This window comes from Pristiophorus japonicus, chromosome 8, assembly GCF_044704955.1.
Source record: "Pristiophorus japonicus isolate sPriJap1 chromosome 8, sPriJap1.hap1, whole genome shotgun sequence".
In the NCBI taxonomy this organism is placed as follows: Eukaryota; Metazoa; Chordata; class Chondrichthyes; family Pristiophoridae; genus Pristiophorus; species Pristiophorus japonicus.
Genome location: NC_091984.1, coordinates 210626052 through 210646170, shown reverse-complemented (window position 1 = coordinate 210646170; position 20119 = coordinate 210626052). Strand labels below are relative to the sequence as shown.

The 20119-nt window shown below is 44.3% G+C and overlaps 1 protein-coding gene across 1 annotated transcript in view; it reads right to left on the bottom strand.

The window, feature by feature from the left end:
* emid1 (EMI domain containing 1) overlaps window positions 1-20119 on the bottom strand; it is a 398814-nt gene that overhangs the window by 60335 nt on the left and 318360 nt on the right. The window contains exons 7-8 of the mRNA XM_070887893.1: window positions 16952-17023; window positions 3460-3615 (exon numbers count right to left, since the gene is read on the bottom strand). Of these exons, the coding sequence (XP_070743994.1) occupies window positions 3460-3615; window positions 16952-17023 (228 nt within the window). The remainder of the gene's footprint in view (window positions 1-3459; window positions 3616-16951; window positions 17024-20119) is intronic.

Here is a 20119-nt window from a genome sequence, read left to right as displayed (position 1 = left end):
TGCTATATTTTCTCTTGCAAAACTGTTCTTAATAGGTTTTGTGGCCAGAATTTAATTGCTGCTCAGTGAAGGAAGGTTGCAGATTATCAGGTGCTTGTCTCTGGCTTGTGTCAGAGGAAAACAAGTGCTTGTCTTTCTCTTTAAAAGCTTTTCCATTTTGAAGTGCAACAGATACACCCAAAACTTTTATGTAAATAGATTACTGATTTCGAATCTTTTAAGAAATGAAGGGGGGGGGGGGGGGCGGAATTGGTCAAAAAATCTTATTTCAATTAGTGGAATAATTTGGTTAGTGTGATGAGAACAGAAGTTACAATATTCAGAATGTACAGAAAAGAGAAGCCTACCCCTCACTGTATTGTGTAGTTATCTCAATCCAGAAACATCAAGATCATATCACAAAATAATTAGCAACAAAAAGGAAAAAGAGCTGGATACAAAACTGAGGTTACATCAGCTTTGCTAAGACTAGTTAACTCAGCTTGGGCCAGAAACAGGATCAGATATCTTTTTGGCCCATACGACGGCCCAGTATTAAACTGAGTGGTGCATTTATAAAGTCAGTCATCAAGGGAATCAGATTTTAGATACATTAGTAAAATAAGGCGAGTATGAAACTTAAATCTGAACTGGTTGTGAATTAAGCGATTGGGATTAGTTCAGAAAATTTTAACTTTGGATATAAGAACATAAGAAATAGGAGCAGAAGCAGGCCATTTGGCCCCTTGAGCTTACTCCGCCATTCAATAAGATCATGGCTGATATGATCTTGGCCTCAACTCCACTTCCCTGCCTCGCTCCCCATAACCCTCGACTCCCTTTAAAAATCTGTCTATCTCCACCTTAAATATACGCTATGTGAATTAAATAAATAGTGTACAGGAGTAGAAAACTGTACAATTAATAAAAAGCAAAAAGTTATTTGTTGCTAAGTTCAAAAGTAAACCAGATGGTGTGATGCAGATCCTTGGTTGAGGCGGAGGCAGTGTCTTCTTTAGGTTAGCAGAGAATTGTTCAGGTTATATTGTATATGTTCCCTGATGCCAAGCGATGATCTGAAAAATATCAAGAATTATGCTGGCTGCCGATATTTATGGGGCGATGGGGAGGGTGCGGGGATCCTAAAATGGCCGGAGAACCTTTTCCTGCCTGGCAGCTGGCCAAATTGACGGGTTGGTCAGTGGCTGGGAGGGAAACCCAGCGGCAGGACAGCCCAGCCGGGGACCTGTGGACAGTTGCTGTTTCGAACCATGATTTAAATATGTTAATGAAGAGACCCGCCGGACGCCACCAAACCCGCCGCCATAAAAACATCAATGGCGGCTTTTAAAAAAAACTCATTCTTGGGATGTGGGCGTTGCTGTCAAAGCCTGGCATTTATTGCCCATCGAGAAGGTGGGGGTGAGCCGCCTTCTTGAACCACTGCAGTCCGTGTGGTGAAGGTACTCCCACAGTGCTGTTGGGGAGGAAGTTCAAGGATTTTGACCCAGCGACTATGATGGAATGGCGATATATTTACAAGCCAGAAAAGTGTGTGACTTGAAAGGGAACTTGGAGGTGATGTAGTTCCCATGCGCCTGGCCTGCTGCCCTTGTCCTTCTTGGTAGTAGAGGTCGTGGGTTTGGGAGGTGCTGCTGAAGAAAATCCACATGTGGATTAGAGTCGCGTTTCACGCATTTGATGGTTTAACCCCATCGAACCCTCTTGTCATTGTGGGGTGGGGGGGGGAGGGTTAATATCTTGGCCATTGTAGCTAATGGCAGTTAGACTATATTTACTTCACTAGTGATCTTTACTGCATGTATGTCTTTTAGTTCCTAGGGGCTCAATTTTGGCCAGGAGTACTCTTTTTTTTGGAGTAGGCTGCTTTTTCTGATGTAACTTAAAAATCCCCAGTTTCCCCAATCAATTTGCACCAGCGTTTTTAGGTTAGTTTTTTTTATCAAAAGGGGGCGTTATCAGCCACCTACGCCAGTTCTGGCCATTTAGGCAACTTTGGCCAGCTAATAGTTAACTCCATTTCTACTTAGGCCAGCATATGTGGCCACTTGAAGAAACTCTTGTGGAGAGTTAAAGAAATTGGTGCAGGTAAGGAAATCAGCGCAGGTAAGTGCAGCAGATGCCCGGACAGCTGCAGCAGGAAAGGTAAGAGAGAGGGGGAGAGAGAGACTGGGGAGGAAGGGAGAGGTGGGGGGAGGGAGAAGAGGTGGGGCGGAAGCCTTTGAACGGGAGGGAGGAGACCACGCGGTCTGGGCTAGGGGTGGGGGAGAAGACTGGGAGGTCACTTGGCCAGGGCTAGGGGTGGGCAGGAGAACTGACATGCGTTCACCTGCCTGCCGGTGAGTTAAGAGATCGCGTCGGCAGGCAGGAGAAGTCACAGAACGCATGCAGGAGAACTGACAGAACTCTCCGTCAGGCAGGAGAACTCACAGGTTACCATGGGAGCCCGATCTTTTTGGCGCAGATCAAGGCTCCACCCCCCTTGGGTTAGGCCATGCCAAAATGAAGGGATCCTAAGGGGAAACTTACAACACATTTTTTTTTGGCATACACGGGCCACAAAAAAATCGGGCGTAACTCTTCAAGTACGCCAAAAAAATGCTTTGGGAAAATTCAGCCCATGGTATGTAATGGGTATTTACATATCTATTCTTCAGCCAATTTGAATTTAAATTTCAAATACGGAGTATATGAATTTACTTTATTACAACACTTCCTACATTACAACAGTGACTACACTTCAAAAAGTACTTCATTCGCTGTAAAGCGCTTTGAGACGTCGGTGGTCATGAAAGGCGCTATATAAAGTCTTTCTTTTTTTATATATATTTGGTGAATTTTTGTAATCATCAAGGTGAAGGATGCTAATTACTTTTGTCACTCAGTATCACCATCAAGAACTCCCAGGTCAGCTAGAATGCAGCCACATGCAGATTAAAATGTCCTCTACTTTGTCCAACAATCTCTTCCTCAGAAGTCTTCTGTTACTGCACCAATAGACATTTTTCCACTTTCTACTCAATCACCGTTACAGACTTTTTGAATGTTTGCCATTTTTTGTGCAAACCATTGCTAAACTTTGTGCGGTTTTGTATTGGGGATTAATGCCCACTGGGACCTGAGTTGAAACTATCAAATTTACATCATGTAGAACCTTTAATACAAACAGAGGGAGGAGACGAATAATTTGCAATCATGGAGATGCTATGGATGAGTGGGCATACAGTTGGCAACCACAGCAGGTGGCTAAACAGGCTCTAAACTAAATACAGAATACATAAATCGCAAAAACTCACTTTGTACTGTTTTAGGTTCTCCATAAATCACCAGAAAATGTTTAACCATATCTTTAATAAATCAAATGAAATGAAACATGGATTCTTTATAAGCCGAGATATTCAGATTGCATGCAAGGCTAAAATGTGAGACAACTGGTGAAGAATGATAAGATGTACTTGCCATTGTTAGTCGACGTGTATCCAAGGTCCGTTGATCTCGGATAAGGAATGTCAGCACGTGATGGCCCGGCGGGTCCTGGTGGTCCTGGGGGACCTGGTAAACCTCTTGCACCAGAAACGCCTGCTGCACCAGTCGGACCCAGAAGCCCTGGTGGACCTGACAAATCAATGTAACAAATTGCGTTAGGTTGATAAATATAAAGGACTAGCTCAATATTTCGTTTTAACTTCTGACACCTGACAACACAATGACAAATTAAGTTGCAAGCTCCACACATATTAGAAGCACCAACAATTTGGAGAGCAACTAACGTTTCTCAATATTGTACTGGTGAATGCACACCACCGTAAGCAGCTGCAAGACCTGTAATAGCGATTAACAGATAATAAGTTCCAAACACAGTACTTTCAATCGCTCCTCTTGCCAGCCCCCCCCTCCCCCACCCCCCCCACCATGTACAACTCCAAAACCCCTGTAATGTATTTGCTTCATGGATTCTTTACTTAAGAATTCATAGCAACACATTGCTATTAAGAACTAATTGGTTTATTAACAAAGGTTTAACAATCACACTACACATTACCCGTTCATCCACTAGGCTGACAACTGCATACCTCATTGTCGATGACCTTGACCCAACTGACTGGGGTTTTATTGAGTCTTGTTAACATCATGTGACTGGCTAATCCACTCACAATGCAACAGCTCTACAACTCTTTTGTTGCAAAACAAAAATAAACGTTAAATCAAGTGCCCCCTTATTAAAGGGGGGACACTACAAACAGTTTACAAGTGCCTTTTTTTTTCAACAGCTCTACAAACCTGGGAGCATACTCACAGGTGCATACACTACAACCTCCTACTCAGAAAAATATTTAATTGCAGTTAGTCGCATCTTCTCAGGAAGATATTAACAGCTTCCTATGCCTGCAGGAACTTAAATCTCTTGTACAAAACAAGCACAACCAAAACAGATTACCTGCTCATTCATTCATTTGTTGTCTGTTGGACTGCACTGCACAGAAATGAGTTGCCACGTTTGCTTACATAACAGTAATTTGTTTTTGTAAAGTGCTTCGGGATGTCCTGGGACCCATATAAATGCAAATGCTTTCTCTCTTGGGAAATAATGGGCAAAAGGTCTAAAATATGAAGGATAAATTTGAAGCACATCGAGAGGAATGTGAGTTCTAAACACAGTGGCCCTGAATTTCTGCCGTTCTCCCAATTTCCTACTGTAACTTCAGAGTGAGATCAGTGCAGCTCCCAGAGAAATGATGCCAACAGCCAGCCATTTTCTCTGGGGATTCTGCCAATCCCCCGCTGAAGTTACCACAGGAAACTGGGAGAATCCACAGAGCAATTCAGGGCCAGTATACGCTTTTGGACAGAATTAATCTTCAGGCATTCAAATGTTTTTTTGTTTCTCATGTCACGAACAAGTGCTTCAGATGCTACATACAAACAGAGGTGCAGACTCCATTCTTCCCGTGGGCATGCAACCTCCTGAAAGAAGATTTCCGAAGTGTTCAGAGATCCAGCATTCTCCAGATTTGATGAGAAAGATCATCAGGCAAGATGGATCATTTTAATGGCAGGGCACCATGTTCTTCATTTACGTGTATACACACAGTACTCTTCTTTCAGGATAAGCACAATAAGGTATGACCTCTCTATTCGCTGATGTTAGTGAAAAAGGCAGCACAACTTTAAAGTAGGGAAACAATTTCTCCAACATTAGAGAGTTATTATCCAATTGAATCCACTCTACTGTTACTTATATGTCACATGCATCAAAGATTCTTATAGCAGCAGGAAGTTTTTAACACTATATTAAAGGGTCAAAGTGGCACCAATTTCTAAAAGAAAAAACCCACAGAAAATAAATTAACATTAATTTCCCTTCACTGACATAATTTCACATGCTACACCTGCTAAAACAAAATATTTATATAGGTATCGTTTTCCAGTTTAGCAGGACAAATGATTCATTTGAAGCTACTTACATCTGCAACTCTATATTAAATAAGCAATGGAAACCACTCAAAGTCTCTCACACCAAAACAGCAGAGACCAGTAGATAGTCTTTTCTTTGACAGTAAAGCAGCTATTGAGGGATCTGAGACTATTGTGAAACTGTTTTTATTTTGTGTTATTACAGCTGTTGGAGGTGTCACAATATCTGTCCCAAAGCTTTCGGATCTAGTCCCTACTGTCAACATAATCTGAAACGCTTGCTCTACATAGCTCTTTGGGGGTCAATGACTATTCCTCAATAGCAAATGTTTGATTTAAAATAAACAGCAGCAATAATTAAGCAAAGGAAGGGAGTCTTGTGTTGCTTTTATTGGGTACATCTGAAATGTACCATCTGTCCTAGAGAAACATATTTGTACTAATAACATAATTCCCTGGGTCAAAAGTAACTCTTAACAATGAAAACAATATGTAGCACAAGTACAACAAAGATTTGACTTCTCTGCAGTTCATTAGAAAGAAGTCTGATTAAGCATTATCAGGGAGGGTTGGATTACAGTAATGCTCGATCATTGGATCCAGCCCAATAAGGCTCAGAGTACGGCATCTATAACAGAGGCTGCAAAAGTTATCAAATTCCATCAATAATGTAATTGTTTGTTTACATTATGTACCACAATTCACATTTGCTCCACGTTTCCAAGCTTCCATCAGTGAGCCTGTTCTCCCTATGGCCAGAAACTTAACCGTATGCGTTTAGTGTATGGGGTAACAGCGTGCCTTAGGATATGATATCCAACCTTTATTGCAACTTCGCTACTGGAACAGCACTTTCATTGTTTTAGAACACTGATAATATTAGTTATGCAGGCATTTTCTAAAAAAAGGCTAAACTGTTAAATAGTTTATTCACAAGCAGAGTTTAAGAGACACGTGTTAAACAGTACAAATGCAGCCATCTCAGGTCAGTTCAGAAAATAAGATCACTTGTAAATTGCCTTGCAAAGCTTGAGATAGTGTACTTATCGTAAGGAAATGTGCAGTCTTGTTCCTCGGCAAAAATAGAAAGCCAGGGTTACACTCTTACTCATTTTCTAGCTATTCCTATTGAAAGTGCATGAATCCATGTATGGGGGAAATAAAGAGAGTGGGTACTGAGTGAGGACTGAAGCAGGCTTAAATGTTGGTAGCTGCACAGTCACCGACTCTGCAGACATTCACTGTTTAGGCTCTCTTATGAAGAATGTCCTTTTCAGCATGGTATGTGAGGGCAACACGTGCATTGCAACCTTTTGCCAACATGAATCAAAACTTCAAGAGAGGAAGGAAGAAAGAAAATGGTATTCAGACAACTTTTCATGTTATTGTTCATTCAAAAAGAGGAGTTACTGCTCAGAGAAAGGATAGGAAAAGAACAGCAGATAATGAAAAAGATACATTAATGATGTAAAATCTATTAATATAGATTATTACCATATATTTTTCATATTCCAGTATGATTAATAACCTATATTAATAGGTTTTACCCACTTTCTTTGAAACATTTTACATTGTATTGGTTCTTTGTCCAGTTTTTTTATAAATGGATCTGCGAACTTGTTATTTATTCACAGAGGCACTTGGGTGTGTAAGCAATCTTATTTTAAAAAGTGCTTAATAAAACATGGCAGCAGATGGATTTGCAAGTACATGTACACTTCTAGGTTTATTTTCAAACAACATAGCCAACATTAAACTGATTTCCCAAACTACTATAAAATACAGAAAATTCTACATTAATTTGCCTGAATTTGCTATGTTTAGTAATTTGCCAGCAGCTTCAAGCAGACACCATACCAACAAATCAAAATTAGGACCAAAAACATTTTTCACTGAAGTCACTTACAAAGGTGGTGTCAGTAATTTAACGAATATTTCAAAAGAAAAGCGACCCATTAGCAAGTCCATGCACAGAGCCCCAATTACCTGACCATTCATCCAATGCCTTCTAATGTCAGCTGTGGCTCAGTGGGTACCACACTTGCCTCTGAGCCAGAAGGTTGTGGGTTCATATCCCACTCCAGGGACTTGAAGCAAACAAATCTAGTCTGATGCTCCAGTGCAGTGCTGAGGGAGTGTTGCACTGTGGAGGTGCCGTCTTTCAGATGAGACATTAAACCAAGGACCCGTCTGCTCTCTCAGTTAAAAGATCCCATGGAACTATTTCGAAGAAGAGCAGGAGAGTTATCCCCGGTGTCCTGGCCAATATTTATCCCTCAATCAACTTATCTGATCATTATCACATTGCTATTTGTGAGAGTTGCTGTGCACAAATTGGCTGCTGCGTTTCCCACATTACAACAGTGACTACACTCCAAAAGTATTTCATTGGCTGTAAAGAGCTGTGAGACGTCCGGTGGTTGTGAAAGGCGCTATATAAATGCAAGTGTTTCTTTATTTTAAGTGAATGTATGGTTGAAGAAGAAATCATGAAATTCTCTTAAAATATCAGCACTGGCTTAAAAGTGCATATCCTGGCGGTTGCATTGACAACTTAAAGATCGGTGATAAATCTATGTTTGAAGAAGCAGTAGGTTTGTCTACATACAAGGATTTCTGGAGTGAGAATAACTGAGAAACTTGAAAACAGCATCAACGAATGAAATAAATGTAGCATGTAATTAAATCCTACAGCAATCTCCCTGTGACAGGAATTGGCAACACCATGCCAAAGGAAACAAAACTAATGCACTGTGCACAGATTTAATCATTTATTTTTAACAGGCACTCTGTCACCAAAATACTTGCACTCTTAATGCCTTGGCTCACATCCTGTAGGTTTAACAAAAGAAATAAACATGTAATTGAAATTTGAGGAATTCTGGACGATTGTTAAATACTCCCAGAGTGGACTTTCAGCATCTTTGAAGGGGTGGAATCCAAAATTCATCGTAAAGTATAAATATCGTTTGAGAAGTATCCACTGGGGGAGGTTGGGGGGGGAGAAGTGACGGTTAATGGTTGAAAGGATGAATTTATATGCACAATATTCTTTCTTGGTCAATTTGTTCTCGATAAAATTAGTAACTTTCTTACCCCCCCACCCCCCGCTCCCCCAAGAATCCCTCTGATTTATCCGATGCTAAAGCTGGTGACTCGTGGTTTGATATGGCTCAATAGGTGCCTGCAACTCTCCAAATCACCCATCATCTACGAGCCTGGATAATGAATGCTGGCAAAACACTGGCTGTAGGGAAGAACCAGAGCTGAACGTGGTCCAGTGCTTAACTCATCAGGAACTCAATTTTTCAGCAGGGTTTACCAGAAAAGGAGCAGAATCATGGCTAATTTTATCCGTTTCTAGCACGGGCAAGGCAGTTACTGCATGCATATAGCTATCCCAGCGGAGATTTGTCAACTCAGGAATCAAACTAGGAACAAAGGCCCTTATTTTCCATTTGCTGGATTTTTGGCACCCGTGCATGTTAACATACGATATTTTCGTGTACGTTTGCGCCAGGAAAAAAAAAATTGGGACTTTCGCCAAAGAAATATTTGAATTTGACGCAGCGCTCCCCGAAGTTAGTCTGGGGGGCGGAGCGGAACTTCAAGTCTGTGCTAAAAACTCTCCGGGCATGCGCGAAAAGCTGAAATTGCCAGGGCAACCAGAGACGCTGAAGCAAGCTGAAGCCCGCTCCCCTGAAAGAATTGCTACCTCACCACTGCCGAAAGGGCCACAAAGGGCCTCTTCCCCTCGCTGGACTTGCTGCCACCACTCCAGCCCTCTCCCCCCCCGCCCAATCACCCCCGGCTGGACCCACTGCATTCCCGGGCCGAAAGGCCCTCCCGCTCCTGAACTTCAACTCGCAGGTAGAGCGGGATTGCAGCGGGTCCAGCCGGTGGGGAGCAGTCCTTTCGGCCCAGAAATCTTCTTCCCTTGCTCCAAAAAGAGTTCCGTGTGGAAAAAAAAAGGTATTTTATTGTGTATTCTTATTGCCTCGCTCCTGTCCTCTTGTGCACCGCGCTGATTCCTAACATACGTTTTTTTTTCGGAGTAACTATTTGTACTAAGTCTCCCTTCATGCACCGAAGCAAGAGTGAGGACAAATATCTCCGACTCCGTCCCATCCCCCAGTGCAATTCCCACTAACCCTCTTATGCGCATGCGTCCTCCTTTCCTCCCCTCTCTTTCCCCACCCTCCCTCCCACCGACCCAAAACCGGCCCCACACGTTGCCTCCACTGCCTCCAATGCATCAGCAGCCCCGAGCCTCTGATCATGCAGCGGGCCTAGACCAGTTCAGGGAGAGCAGGCCTGACGGGGAGAGCGGGCTGGGTGGGGAGAGCGGGCCGGGCGGGGAGAGCGGGCCTGACGGGGAGAGCAGGCCGGCAAGCTTTGGGGGAGGTGGGGGAAAGGGAGAGAGCAAGCTTGGGGGTGGGGGGGGGTGAGAGAGAGCTTAGGGGCGGGAGAGAGAGAGAACACAAGCTTGGGGGGTGGTGCGGAGGGAAGAGAGCTTGAGAGGGAGAGAGAGCGAGCTTGCGGGGCGGAGAGAGCGAGAGCTTGTGGGGGTTGGGGAAGAGAGACTGGGGGGGGGGGGCTGCAGAGAGAGAGAGCTTGGGGGGGGAAGAGAGAGAGAGCACGAGCTTGGGGGTGGGGGAAAGAGAGAGCGAACTTGGGAGGGGGAGAGACTGGGGGGTGCGGTGAGAGAGAGAGAGCTTGTGGGGGGGAGGGGGGAAGAGAGAGAGCGAGCTTGCAGGGTGGAGAGAGAGAGCTTGTGGGGGTGGGGAAGAGTGCGAGCTTGGGGTCGGGGGAGAGAGACTCGGGGTGGGGGAGCTGCAGAGAGAGAGAGCTTGGGGGGGGGGGGAAAGAGAGAGAGAGCGCGAGCTTGGGTGTGGGGGAAGAGAGAGAGCAAGCTTGCGGGAGGGGGAGAGAAACTGGGGGATGCAGTGAGGGAGAGAGAGAGCTTGTGGGGGGGGGGGAAGAGAGAAAGAGAGCGTTTGGGGGGGGAAGAGAAAGAGACACAGGTGCGGGGGGGCAGGGAGGCAACTCTGAGATGGATCACGTTCTTCTTACCCCCTGGTGCATGTTACGAGGGACATCGTTGGGGTGGACGAAATTCAGATGTCACGACACTGTCACTATTCACTTCATATCCAATAAACACAATTCCACACAATGCCCCATCTATAGAATGGGTGGGGGGTTAAGGGTCTTCAGCTAACAGAGGGATGCACTTAAGCTGGGGTAATGGATCGAATTACAAAGTTGAATGTCACTCAGTACTTGGGCTGGGCAGTTCCAGTTACACATTCCAGGAGGAACTTCAGGGTGTGGCTTATCCTCCAAGGGGACCCATCAGCAAATAGGTCTGGAGAGCCAATCAGAGAAATGGCTGCATTTCAGTTCGTACAAATAGACAACATCCTTTTTTTTTTGTGGGGCCCTTGGGCAGTGTGCGCCGCGCTGAAAAAAATCGTGGACGGCCAAAATCAACTATAACTAACCAGGTACACCAGGTTAATACATGATGCATTGTTTTGTAACCCTACAACATCAGGTCCCCAACTGTAATAACTTCAGTCATATCATGTTTTTGACACTCATTCCAGTTGGGAGACAGTGCATGTTTGTAGTAGCAAGCTTACTTGCCAATGACCAACAAGCATAAATCAATCCTATAGCAAATCGGCAACAGACGGAAATGGCTATGTACATTAGTGTCATTTTTAAAGCATTGGTATTTATACACATTTTTTGTTAAATTAAAAGCACATTTTCTACACTTATGCCTGAAGTTTGGTCTCCGTCATCTAAAAGATTGAATTTAAATGACTGTGGGGTCCAACCTAAAAATGTCAAAGTAGAACTCTCATCTACAAGTAGCAGAATTGGAAGGGATCCAGTTCTGTTAAGATGGAAATGTAGATAAACTGGCTCATGTTGAAAAAAGTACTAGTTGGAGAACTTACAAATCCAGAAATGCTTACTTCCCTGAAAGCACATTCATTGTTCTGTCAGAGTTACTAAGGAACTTCTGTTTTTGATTTTGTAGTTTTCTCTAAAAATATTTAAAAATGCTTCATAAAGGCAGCTTTAATTGACTATGATGTTGTATCTTAAATATCATCTGCAAATGTTAGACTTCATGTTTCACAGATCCCATCGCTGTGAAACACACAGAACCATATTCCAGCTATTCCATCAATTTAAGCAACTCAGTCCGGATGTATTAAATTTCAAAACATCACTGACAATAGATTCAATTGCTTAACTTTTATTCCAAAGGTCATGAAGTTAAGTGCCAGGGTTGCCTGTCACTCAGACTGAGCAAATGGTAAGATGGGCTGCTGGACATAACAGCATGTGGCCACAAAGCCACTTAGTCCACCTGAACAGACACTGTCCAGGAACAGTGTAGATGGTATCAGGACGTAGTATGTGACTGAAAACTTCCTAACCTCCTGGCTGTAGGGATCAGCAGCAGCATATGCGCAATGCTGGACAGGGCTCAAGTCTGCATTTCAAAGAAAACAATCATTACTGCTCAGGTGGCCTTTCATTTCTGCAATGCAAGAACCAGGATTAAGAGCAGTATAAAATCATAGACCACAAAGCACAACCTGAAACATCAAACCTTCCTCACAAACAGTGGACAGCCATCAACCGATCTCAGAACCGGTCATGGTAGATGCTGCCACCTTCTCCATAGATAGAAGATTAAAGCATCCCCCATCATGCAACTGTGCGGCTTCTGATCAGACCCTGGAGCAATCATCAAGCACTGCCCTCAGAGGAAATTCCCAGGCAGCCTACAAGATATCCATGCTGTTACAAGCTTTGGCCTGGATATCTGATTTAGATATTGATATTTGATTTGCTTTACTACTACGATATGAAAGATGAAGAAGAAGATGAAGATGAAGATGAAGATGAAGAAGAAGGTGAAGGTGAAGCTAGAATGTGACAGCACAGAAACTGGCCATTTATTCCATCAAGTCAATACGAGTGTTTATATTCCACATGAGCCACCCAGTCTCATCCCACATTCCTGCTCATTCTCGATATACCTGAATATTTCTCTTTTCCCACTTGTTACGTTCTACCATTGGCGGCCGTGCTTTCTGTTGTCCAGACTCCAAGCTCTGGAATTCCCTTCCTAAACTCCTCGGCCCCTCTGCCTTTAAGATGCTCCTTAAAACCTACTTTTTTGGCCAAGTTTTTGGTCTACTGTTCAAATGTCTCCTTCTTTGGCTCAGTGTTATTTTTTTCTTATTACGCTACTGTGAAGCACTTGGGGACGTTAAAGGTGCTATATAAACGCAATACATTTTTGTTGTTATTCAAGCTACTATCAAATTCCCTTTTAAAATATTTATGAATACTGCTTCAATGGTTTGTAGCACAGAATTCCACATTAAAACTATTTTGTATCTGTAAAGCATGCACTCCCATGGACTGCCACCAGGGAGTGCATCTCTGATGTCCCGAGAGATCCCAGCATCCCTTGGGAGCACTGTATATAAGCAGGCCCCTAAGGCCTGTTCCTCACTCTGGAGTGTCTTAATAAAGACTGAGGTCACTGTTACTTTAACCTCCCTGTGTGCAGTCTCATCTGTGTTAGGAACATAATAAAAACCATGATCTGTGTAATGAAAGATTTTCTAATCTGCCCTTTTGGGGCCTGATATTGATCCCCTGACACATTTTGCCTGCTGCATTTTATGCTGTGGGTGCACAGAGGAGAATTATCTAAGCTTTTCTGCTGCCCCCTCATTTAAAGAAAGAAGAACTTACATTTATATACCGCCTTTCATGACTTTGGGGGCAAGATTGCCCTGCACCCCGAATTTGGGCGGTAACCTGCTCGGGCCGGGACTTCCTGTGCCCGGCGCAGAAGTCTCGCCCCCGCCACTGAATTGGGCTTACCGTCCCCTCAAAAGGAAGTGGAGCGCAATCTCGTGTGCATCACTTCCTGTGGGGGCGGGTTCTGGGCCGCTTCAGCAGCCCCCACCCCCCACCCTTCACTAAAAGGGGAGGGCCGCTGTGCACTCTGCACAGCCTCTGATGGCCTCCACTCAGCCACCAGGGTAGCGTGGGACTAGGCCTGCAGCCTGGCACCCAAAACCGAGTGCCAGGCTGGACGATGGCAGCCCGGACCACGCTAGGGATCACGTACAGGAGCCGACCCAAGAGTCATCAAACCAGTCAAAATGATGGTGCGGGATGCTGGCGACCTCCCCTTTAAATGCCGCACCGCGAGCGGATGCCGGCCAGCCTCGCGACCTGCTGAGGAGTTGCCGCACACAGCGATGACGTCATCGCTGGTTGTGCGACAGCTTGGGGCGCTACCTGTGTGGCACGGCCCTGCCATGGCAGCGCCTCTGCAAACTCCCGGGCTATTTCCCCAAGAGCCGGTCGCGCCCCCCCCACCCCACCAGACCCCCACCCACAGGGTGAAAAGTCTCTTCCATCCCATTGGCGCCTGGCCTCTAAAAAAATGGGCAATTTCACCCCAAACGTGTTTCACAGCTAATGAAATATTTTAAAGCGTAGTCACTGTTGTATTGTAGGAAATGCAATCAGTGATTTACATCCCAGAGTGATTTGCATCAAGCCCAGGGAGCACAGAGGTCAGGATTTCCTGAGCACGGAGCAGAACTGTGCTGGTGCAGTTTAAAGCGCCCCTGAATGGATAGGCTCAAGGCACACGTAATATTGGGCTCCGGGCCCTATTTTCATCGAGCCGGTGAGCTGCCGACTCCTAAAGGGAGCTCCCAAATAGCAGACAGGAGAAGACGACGTGAAGATCGGGCTGCTGCGTCGCTCTCAGGTAAGTCCGTAAAGGGGACCGGGAGGGAGGATAAAGGTGGCTGCAATTGGGAAGGGTGGTCAGCGATCAGAGGTATTGGGGGAGGACAGCAGCGGCGATTGGGGATGGGAGTCAAGCTCAGGTTGTGTTGCGGGGGGTGGGGGGTGAGGGGGGGAAGGTGGGTGCAGTGGCTGGTAGTTCCCACGTTGTTTGAATGTGAAGCCGAGACGAGCTCTCCTGCTCCAATATTTTAAACACTTACTTTGTTGGTTGCGGCCTGCAGCTGTCCCTTTAACCATGTAGACCAGGTACACACGGCAGATGATGGACAAGAAAAGAATCTCTGGTCCATCACTCAATTGTGATGCCTTGTGCCAGCTGTGTGCTGGCCACCCAATATTGCAGAGGCAGCCTCAAACAGGTGTTAGACACCTTATTTTACTATGTGAAGGGTCTACCGCCTGTTACAGGGGTGGGCCCTGGATACCTATTTTTTGCCTACACAAATATGGCAGGAGGCGTCCTTCCAGTTCGTAATGAGCGTACACTTCCTGCCCGCCATATTGGAGGTGATGGTGCCAGTTTAGCGCCCGAAAATCAGGCACGATGCCATCCAATTTCTAGGCCAAGGACTCTGATCTCAGTTTTCTCTTCTCTCTGTGTCTGGTGCACTGAAGTGACCCCTTTACAACTCTTACTCATGCCTTTGCACTGGCTCGCAGGCATCCTTCCTGCCTTGGTACACTCTGGTTTAGTTTTTATGCATTCTCCAGAACACTAAATATTAAAAGTAGCCTTTTTTGCTAGTTGTCTATTGCTGCCGTTTTGGAGCAGCAAGGGTTGGATTACAGTAATCCCTACTGTATGCATAAAGATCTGTAAATCTCCAACACCTCTGAAATAGAAAAAGAAAAACAGTGGACTTACAGAAAGAAAAATAGCAGCCAAAACAAGAGAGGGGGAAAAAGTGGCGAGTAGTTTAGAGAAATGCAAAAAACACAGAACAGGTAAAGAAGCAAAGAACAACGAAACCAAGAGCTTGAACTGTAAATGTCAGAAAATACACAATGAAACAAACAAAACATTAAAAAGGAAAGCAGAAAAACTGAATTGAAGAAATTAGGAAAAAAAGTGCAAAAAAAATCCAAAATTAATTGAGTTTGAAAAACAAGTATCAGTGGGAAAAAGGTAAGTAGAATGAATTAGATAGTTACTTGAAAAAGAGGACACAAGGAGTGATTTTGTACTCAATGGGAATGATTTTGACTTTTGGCAATAGTGACGATATCGGATCAGCCGCCTGTTATACATCTCTCCCGATGTTTTTATTTTAATATTTTCATCTCACGTTCCAGTCAGGAATGTTATTTTTTTACTGTGGTTACTCTGTGTCAGCTAGGAACACATACTACAAATCCAATGATTTTAAAAGCTGCAACACTGATTTGTCAAGTTCACAGTGCTTAGCTATGTGAGATCTGTCAGCAGAGTACAGGACTGGGATCGACTACACTTCAGCTGAGCACAAAAAATACAAAATAGATTGATCATTTCACTTTGTCTTGCCACAACTTACTCTGTTTCACTGACCAGATATCCACGCCATCAGTAAGGCTGCCGACTTCCACCTCTGCAACTCCACCCCTGCCTCAGCTCATCTGCTGCTGAAACCCTCATCCATCCTTCAGACTTGACTATTCCAATGCTCTCCTGGCCGGCCTCCCCCCTTCCACCCTACATAAACCTGAGCTCATCCAAATCTCTGCTGCCTGTATCTTAACTTGCTCCAAGTCTCGTTCACCCATCATCCCCATCATCATAGATAGTCCCTCGGACGAGGATGACTTGCTTCCACATGAGTTCACAGATGTTTCAATGAAGGAGCCGATATTCCAGTCCTGAACTCCAATTGAAGGGTGGAAGATGCCTGTGCGTGGATTTTTCTCTTTAAATGTGTGGTGACCGTTGCACATCAGCCACCACACGGGCTTGATAGAACTAGGCCTTTATCCAGTGGCAAGGATTAACCAGGACAACTGGAGACCAGCTCTGCTGCATGGACCTAGCGCGCACACATATTGCAGTGTGGGCAGGCCCGTGCTGCCCCTGGGCCCTCGGCTCTTCTGGGCCCTGTAACCTCATTTGCCGCACCTCCACCACGAACTCTCGCCACTCCTCCGCCACAAACATTCACCCATCACCCCTGCGCTTGCTGAACTACACTGGCTCCTGGTCCAACAATGTCTCAATTTTAAAATCCTCATCCTTGTTTTCAAAGCTCTCCATGACCTCACCCCTCTCTATCTCTGTAACCTCCTCCAGCCCTACAAGCCTTCGAGATCTCTGCGCTCCTCCAATTTTGGCCTCTTGTGCGTCCCCGATTTTAATTGCTCCACCACTGACAGCTTCGGCCTTAAGCTCTGGAATTCGCTCCCTAAACCTCTCCGCCTCTCTATCGCTCTCTCCTCTTTTAAAATGCTCTTTGACCAAGCTTTTGGTCATCTGTTCTGATATCTCTTTCTGTAGCTCGGTCAAAAATGTTTTTTTTATTGATAGCGCTTGTTAAGCATGCCTTGGGACGCTTTGCTATGTTAAATATACAATATAAATGTTGGTTGTTGAAGTATTTTTTTTACATTTGCATTTGCTTAGAGTTTATCAACTTCCTACATTGATTTAGTTAATAATGCATCAGAACTGACTAAATGTAGTGCTGAAAACACTAACCTGGTGGTCCCACAGGTCCTCTTGTTCCTGGGATTCCAGATGGACCACGAATGCCTGGTTCACCCCTTGGACCTGGAATAATTAAGAAGATTAATGAAGAAATGAAATAAAAACCACATAGGAGGCAAATATTTATGAGAATTTTAAAAAGAGATGATACTTCAAAAATGTTCTACTTTATTGTATTTTTTACCATTGAAGTCATATAGTGCATCAGTTGAGAAACTTGCATTTTAACCTGATTGAGCAGATATGAAAGAAAGACTCCACCAGGTTCATCCATAAATGCAATGGTAACTGGGTAAATGGGTGAACTTTGTCTTAGTCATTCCCCTGTCATCGGTTCACCAGTATAGATGCCTAGTATTGTAGCTTCCCTTACAATTAAGTGGGTAAATGCACCAGATAGTTTGCTACTGAACCATATAGACAATGAAAATGTGTTCCTTGGTCCATGCTGACCTCAATCCAGGCCAGCGGTTCATTGATAAAATTGACCCAAGCATTCCCAACGTAAGGGGTGAGGGATGGGGAGGGGTCGGTGGGGAGGAGGAGGAAATCAACCGATGTTCCCACTTCTAGTCACTGTCCAATGATCCCTCCCGGATATTCGTGTAATTAAACATCAGATAGGGAAAGAATCAGATCTGCCTGTGGCGATCTCCAGAATCACTTTCTAGGCTCACTTGTCAATATATTTTAAATTATTTTCGTTTATACTTAAAGAGCAGACAAGGTCTGTTGATCAAAACATGAAAGTGGCTCTCATAGCCTTATTTATGGCATCACAATGGACGGATTTGTGTAATGTTCTGATTGGATTGTGTAAATTTACTTGTGGCAACATTCCCTCTGCATCTACCTTACCGAGCCCCCTCGGTATCTTATATGTTTCAATAAGATCACCTCTCATTCTTCTAAACTCCAATGAGTATAGGCCCAACCTGCTCAACCTTTCTTCACATGACAACCCATTCACCTCAGGACAGAAAAGGCGGAGTTTCGACTTGAAGGTCAGTTTACAGGAACTAGTGTGACACTACCTAAAGAAACCGGTTCTAATAAACCAGAGATTGTAATATTTACAACTGCCAAATGGCAACTTGGGCAAGGTGCCACCGTAATAGTGCAGAATCAATGACTGTTGCAGGACAGGAGGAGGCCAGTCAGCATATCATGCACGTGCTGGCTCTTTGCGACAGAAATCCAAAAGTTATCTCACCAAAGCAATCTAAATTAATCCGTACTTGGCCATTGCTGAACTACAGTTCAACATAAGTCACCACCAGCTAGAGAAGCAGATTATGGGGAGGAAATAATAAAATAAAAGTCCAGCAAGATCAAAACTGCCAATGATTTAGTAATCCTGAGTTTCACGGGTGCCACGGTTTTGAAGGGTCCATAATTCTCACAAATGTTCAAGGTGCTTGCTTAAATTGTATGAATTGGGCAGTGAACAAACACAATCTGAGACAGCACTCAGCTGCAAGGAAATGAGCCAAAACCATCATGAATCCAAGGATTGCAATTAATTTGGAGTAAAGCAGATGATAAATGTCTATGGAAGATTCCCTTGGGCATATGCCAAATTCTCAAAGGAGCACAGTGAAATTTCGATCGGCAAGACCATGCTATACAATGAATTATGCATTATCACATGCAGAAATATATATATATATATATATATATATTTATATTTATTTATGTACGATACAGATAATTTTTTTTCATTGAATATTTAAGTGCCTACATCATATACAGTACAGCGTCGATTGTTTGCACCCCCATTATCCATAAAGATTCCTGGGTCTGACTCGGGGCATTGGTGGTAAAGTTAGTTCTTTATTGTGAATGACCAATGTAATATATATATTTTTTGAGGCAGTGACACCGGCTGCATGCTGAATTTTAACGACAGGCGTTAGATGCCGCCTCAAAGTGCAAAATTCAATTTTCCGCCCAAAGATGAGAGAGCAGTGCTAAAACTGGCATTGCACACACATCCTCAGGTGCCAACGGAGTGGTAGGCTGCCGGCATGCCAGATGAAAAAAATGGAAAAAAAAAAGTTTCCAACAATTTCCCTCACCCACACCCCCTCACTGGTCCCATTAATACATAAATGTTTTTTTTTTAAATTAACATAACCACTCACCTTGATCTCTGGACACTACTGCCCCGGGATCCCCGATGTCCCACCAGCTTTGCCGGTAAGGCCACCATACTTACCTAATTTCGTAGCCGCTCGCACGTGGGTGACGGCAGAGTGCGCAGCGGTACCTCTTGTCACCGCGCCCAACTAAATTTAGCGGGAGCCGAGGAATCTGGTCACCGCCGACGGTTATTAGCTGTCCGTTAGCCGCCCCTCTCCGGCGGTAATGGGAGGCGTTAGAAACGGAATTTTGACCCCTTCGTCTCTGAAGTGTCATTGAAATCTAACCAAAATGTTTTGTCAGTATAGTATCTGTACATTGCCAAAATACCTGGGGAACAGGACTCTGCAGTGAGTTCTTAGCTGCAGAATGTTATTAAAAAATAAGCAATTCAGGTTTCATCCCCTAGCCGACTCTCGAGTTATGTGGCGGACCCTGCTCTTGTGGGAAACTTGAACAACTGACCTATTTCACCTTGATACACTGTGGCCAAGAATGCGCTCTCCCTGAACTTTGTCAACATGCAGGTATTGCACTGACAAACCACTTAAGGATTTATAGTAAGAAACTTAACCGGATCGCGTTTTATAAAAATCTGGAGAGAAGAATAATGACAAAGGATTACATAGGATAAAAGGCACAGAAACAGGCCATTCAGCCCAACCAGTCCATGCCAACGTTTATGCTCCAATCGAGCCTCCTCCTATCTTTCCTCATCTAACTCTGTTAGCATAACCCTCTATTCCCTTCTCCCTCATATGCTTATCTAGCCTCCTCTTGAATGCATCTATACTACTTGCCTCAACTACTCCCTGTAGAAGTGAGTTCCACAGTCTCACCACTCTCTGGATAAAGAAGTTTCTTCTGAATTCCCTATGGGATTTCTTGGTGACTGTCTTATATTGATGGCCTCTAGCTTTGCTCTTCTGCACAAGTGGAAACATTCTCTCTGTATCCACTCTATCAAAACCTTTCACAATTTTAAAGACCTCTATTAGGTCACCCCTCAGCCTTCCT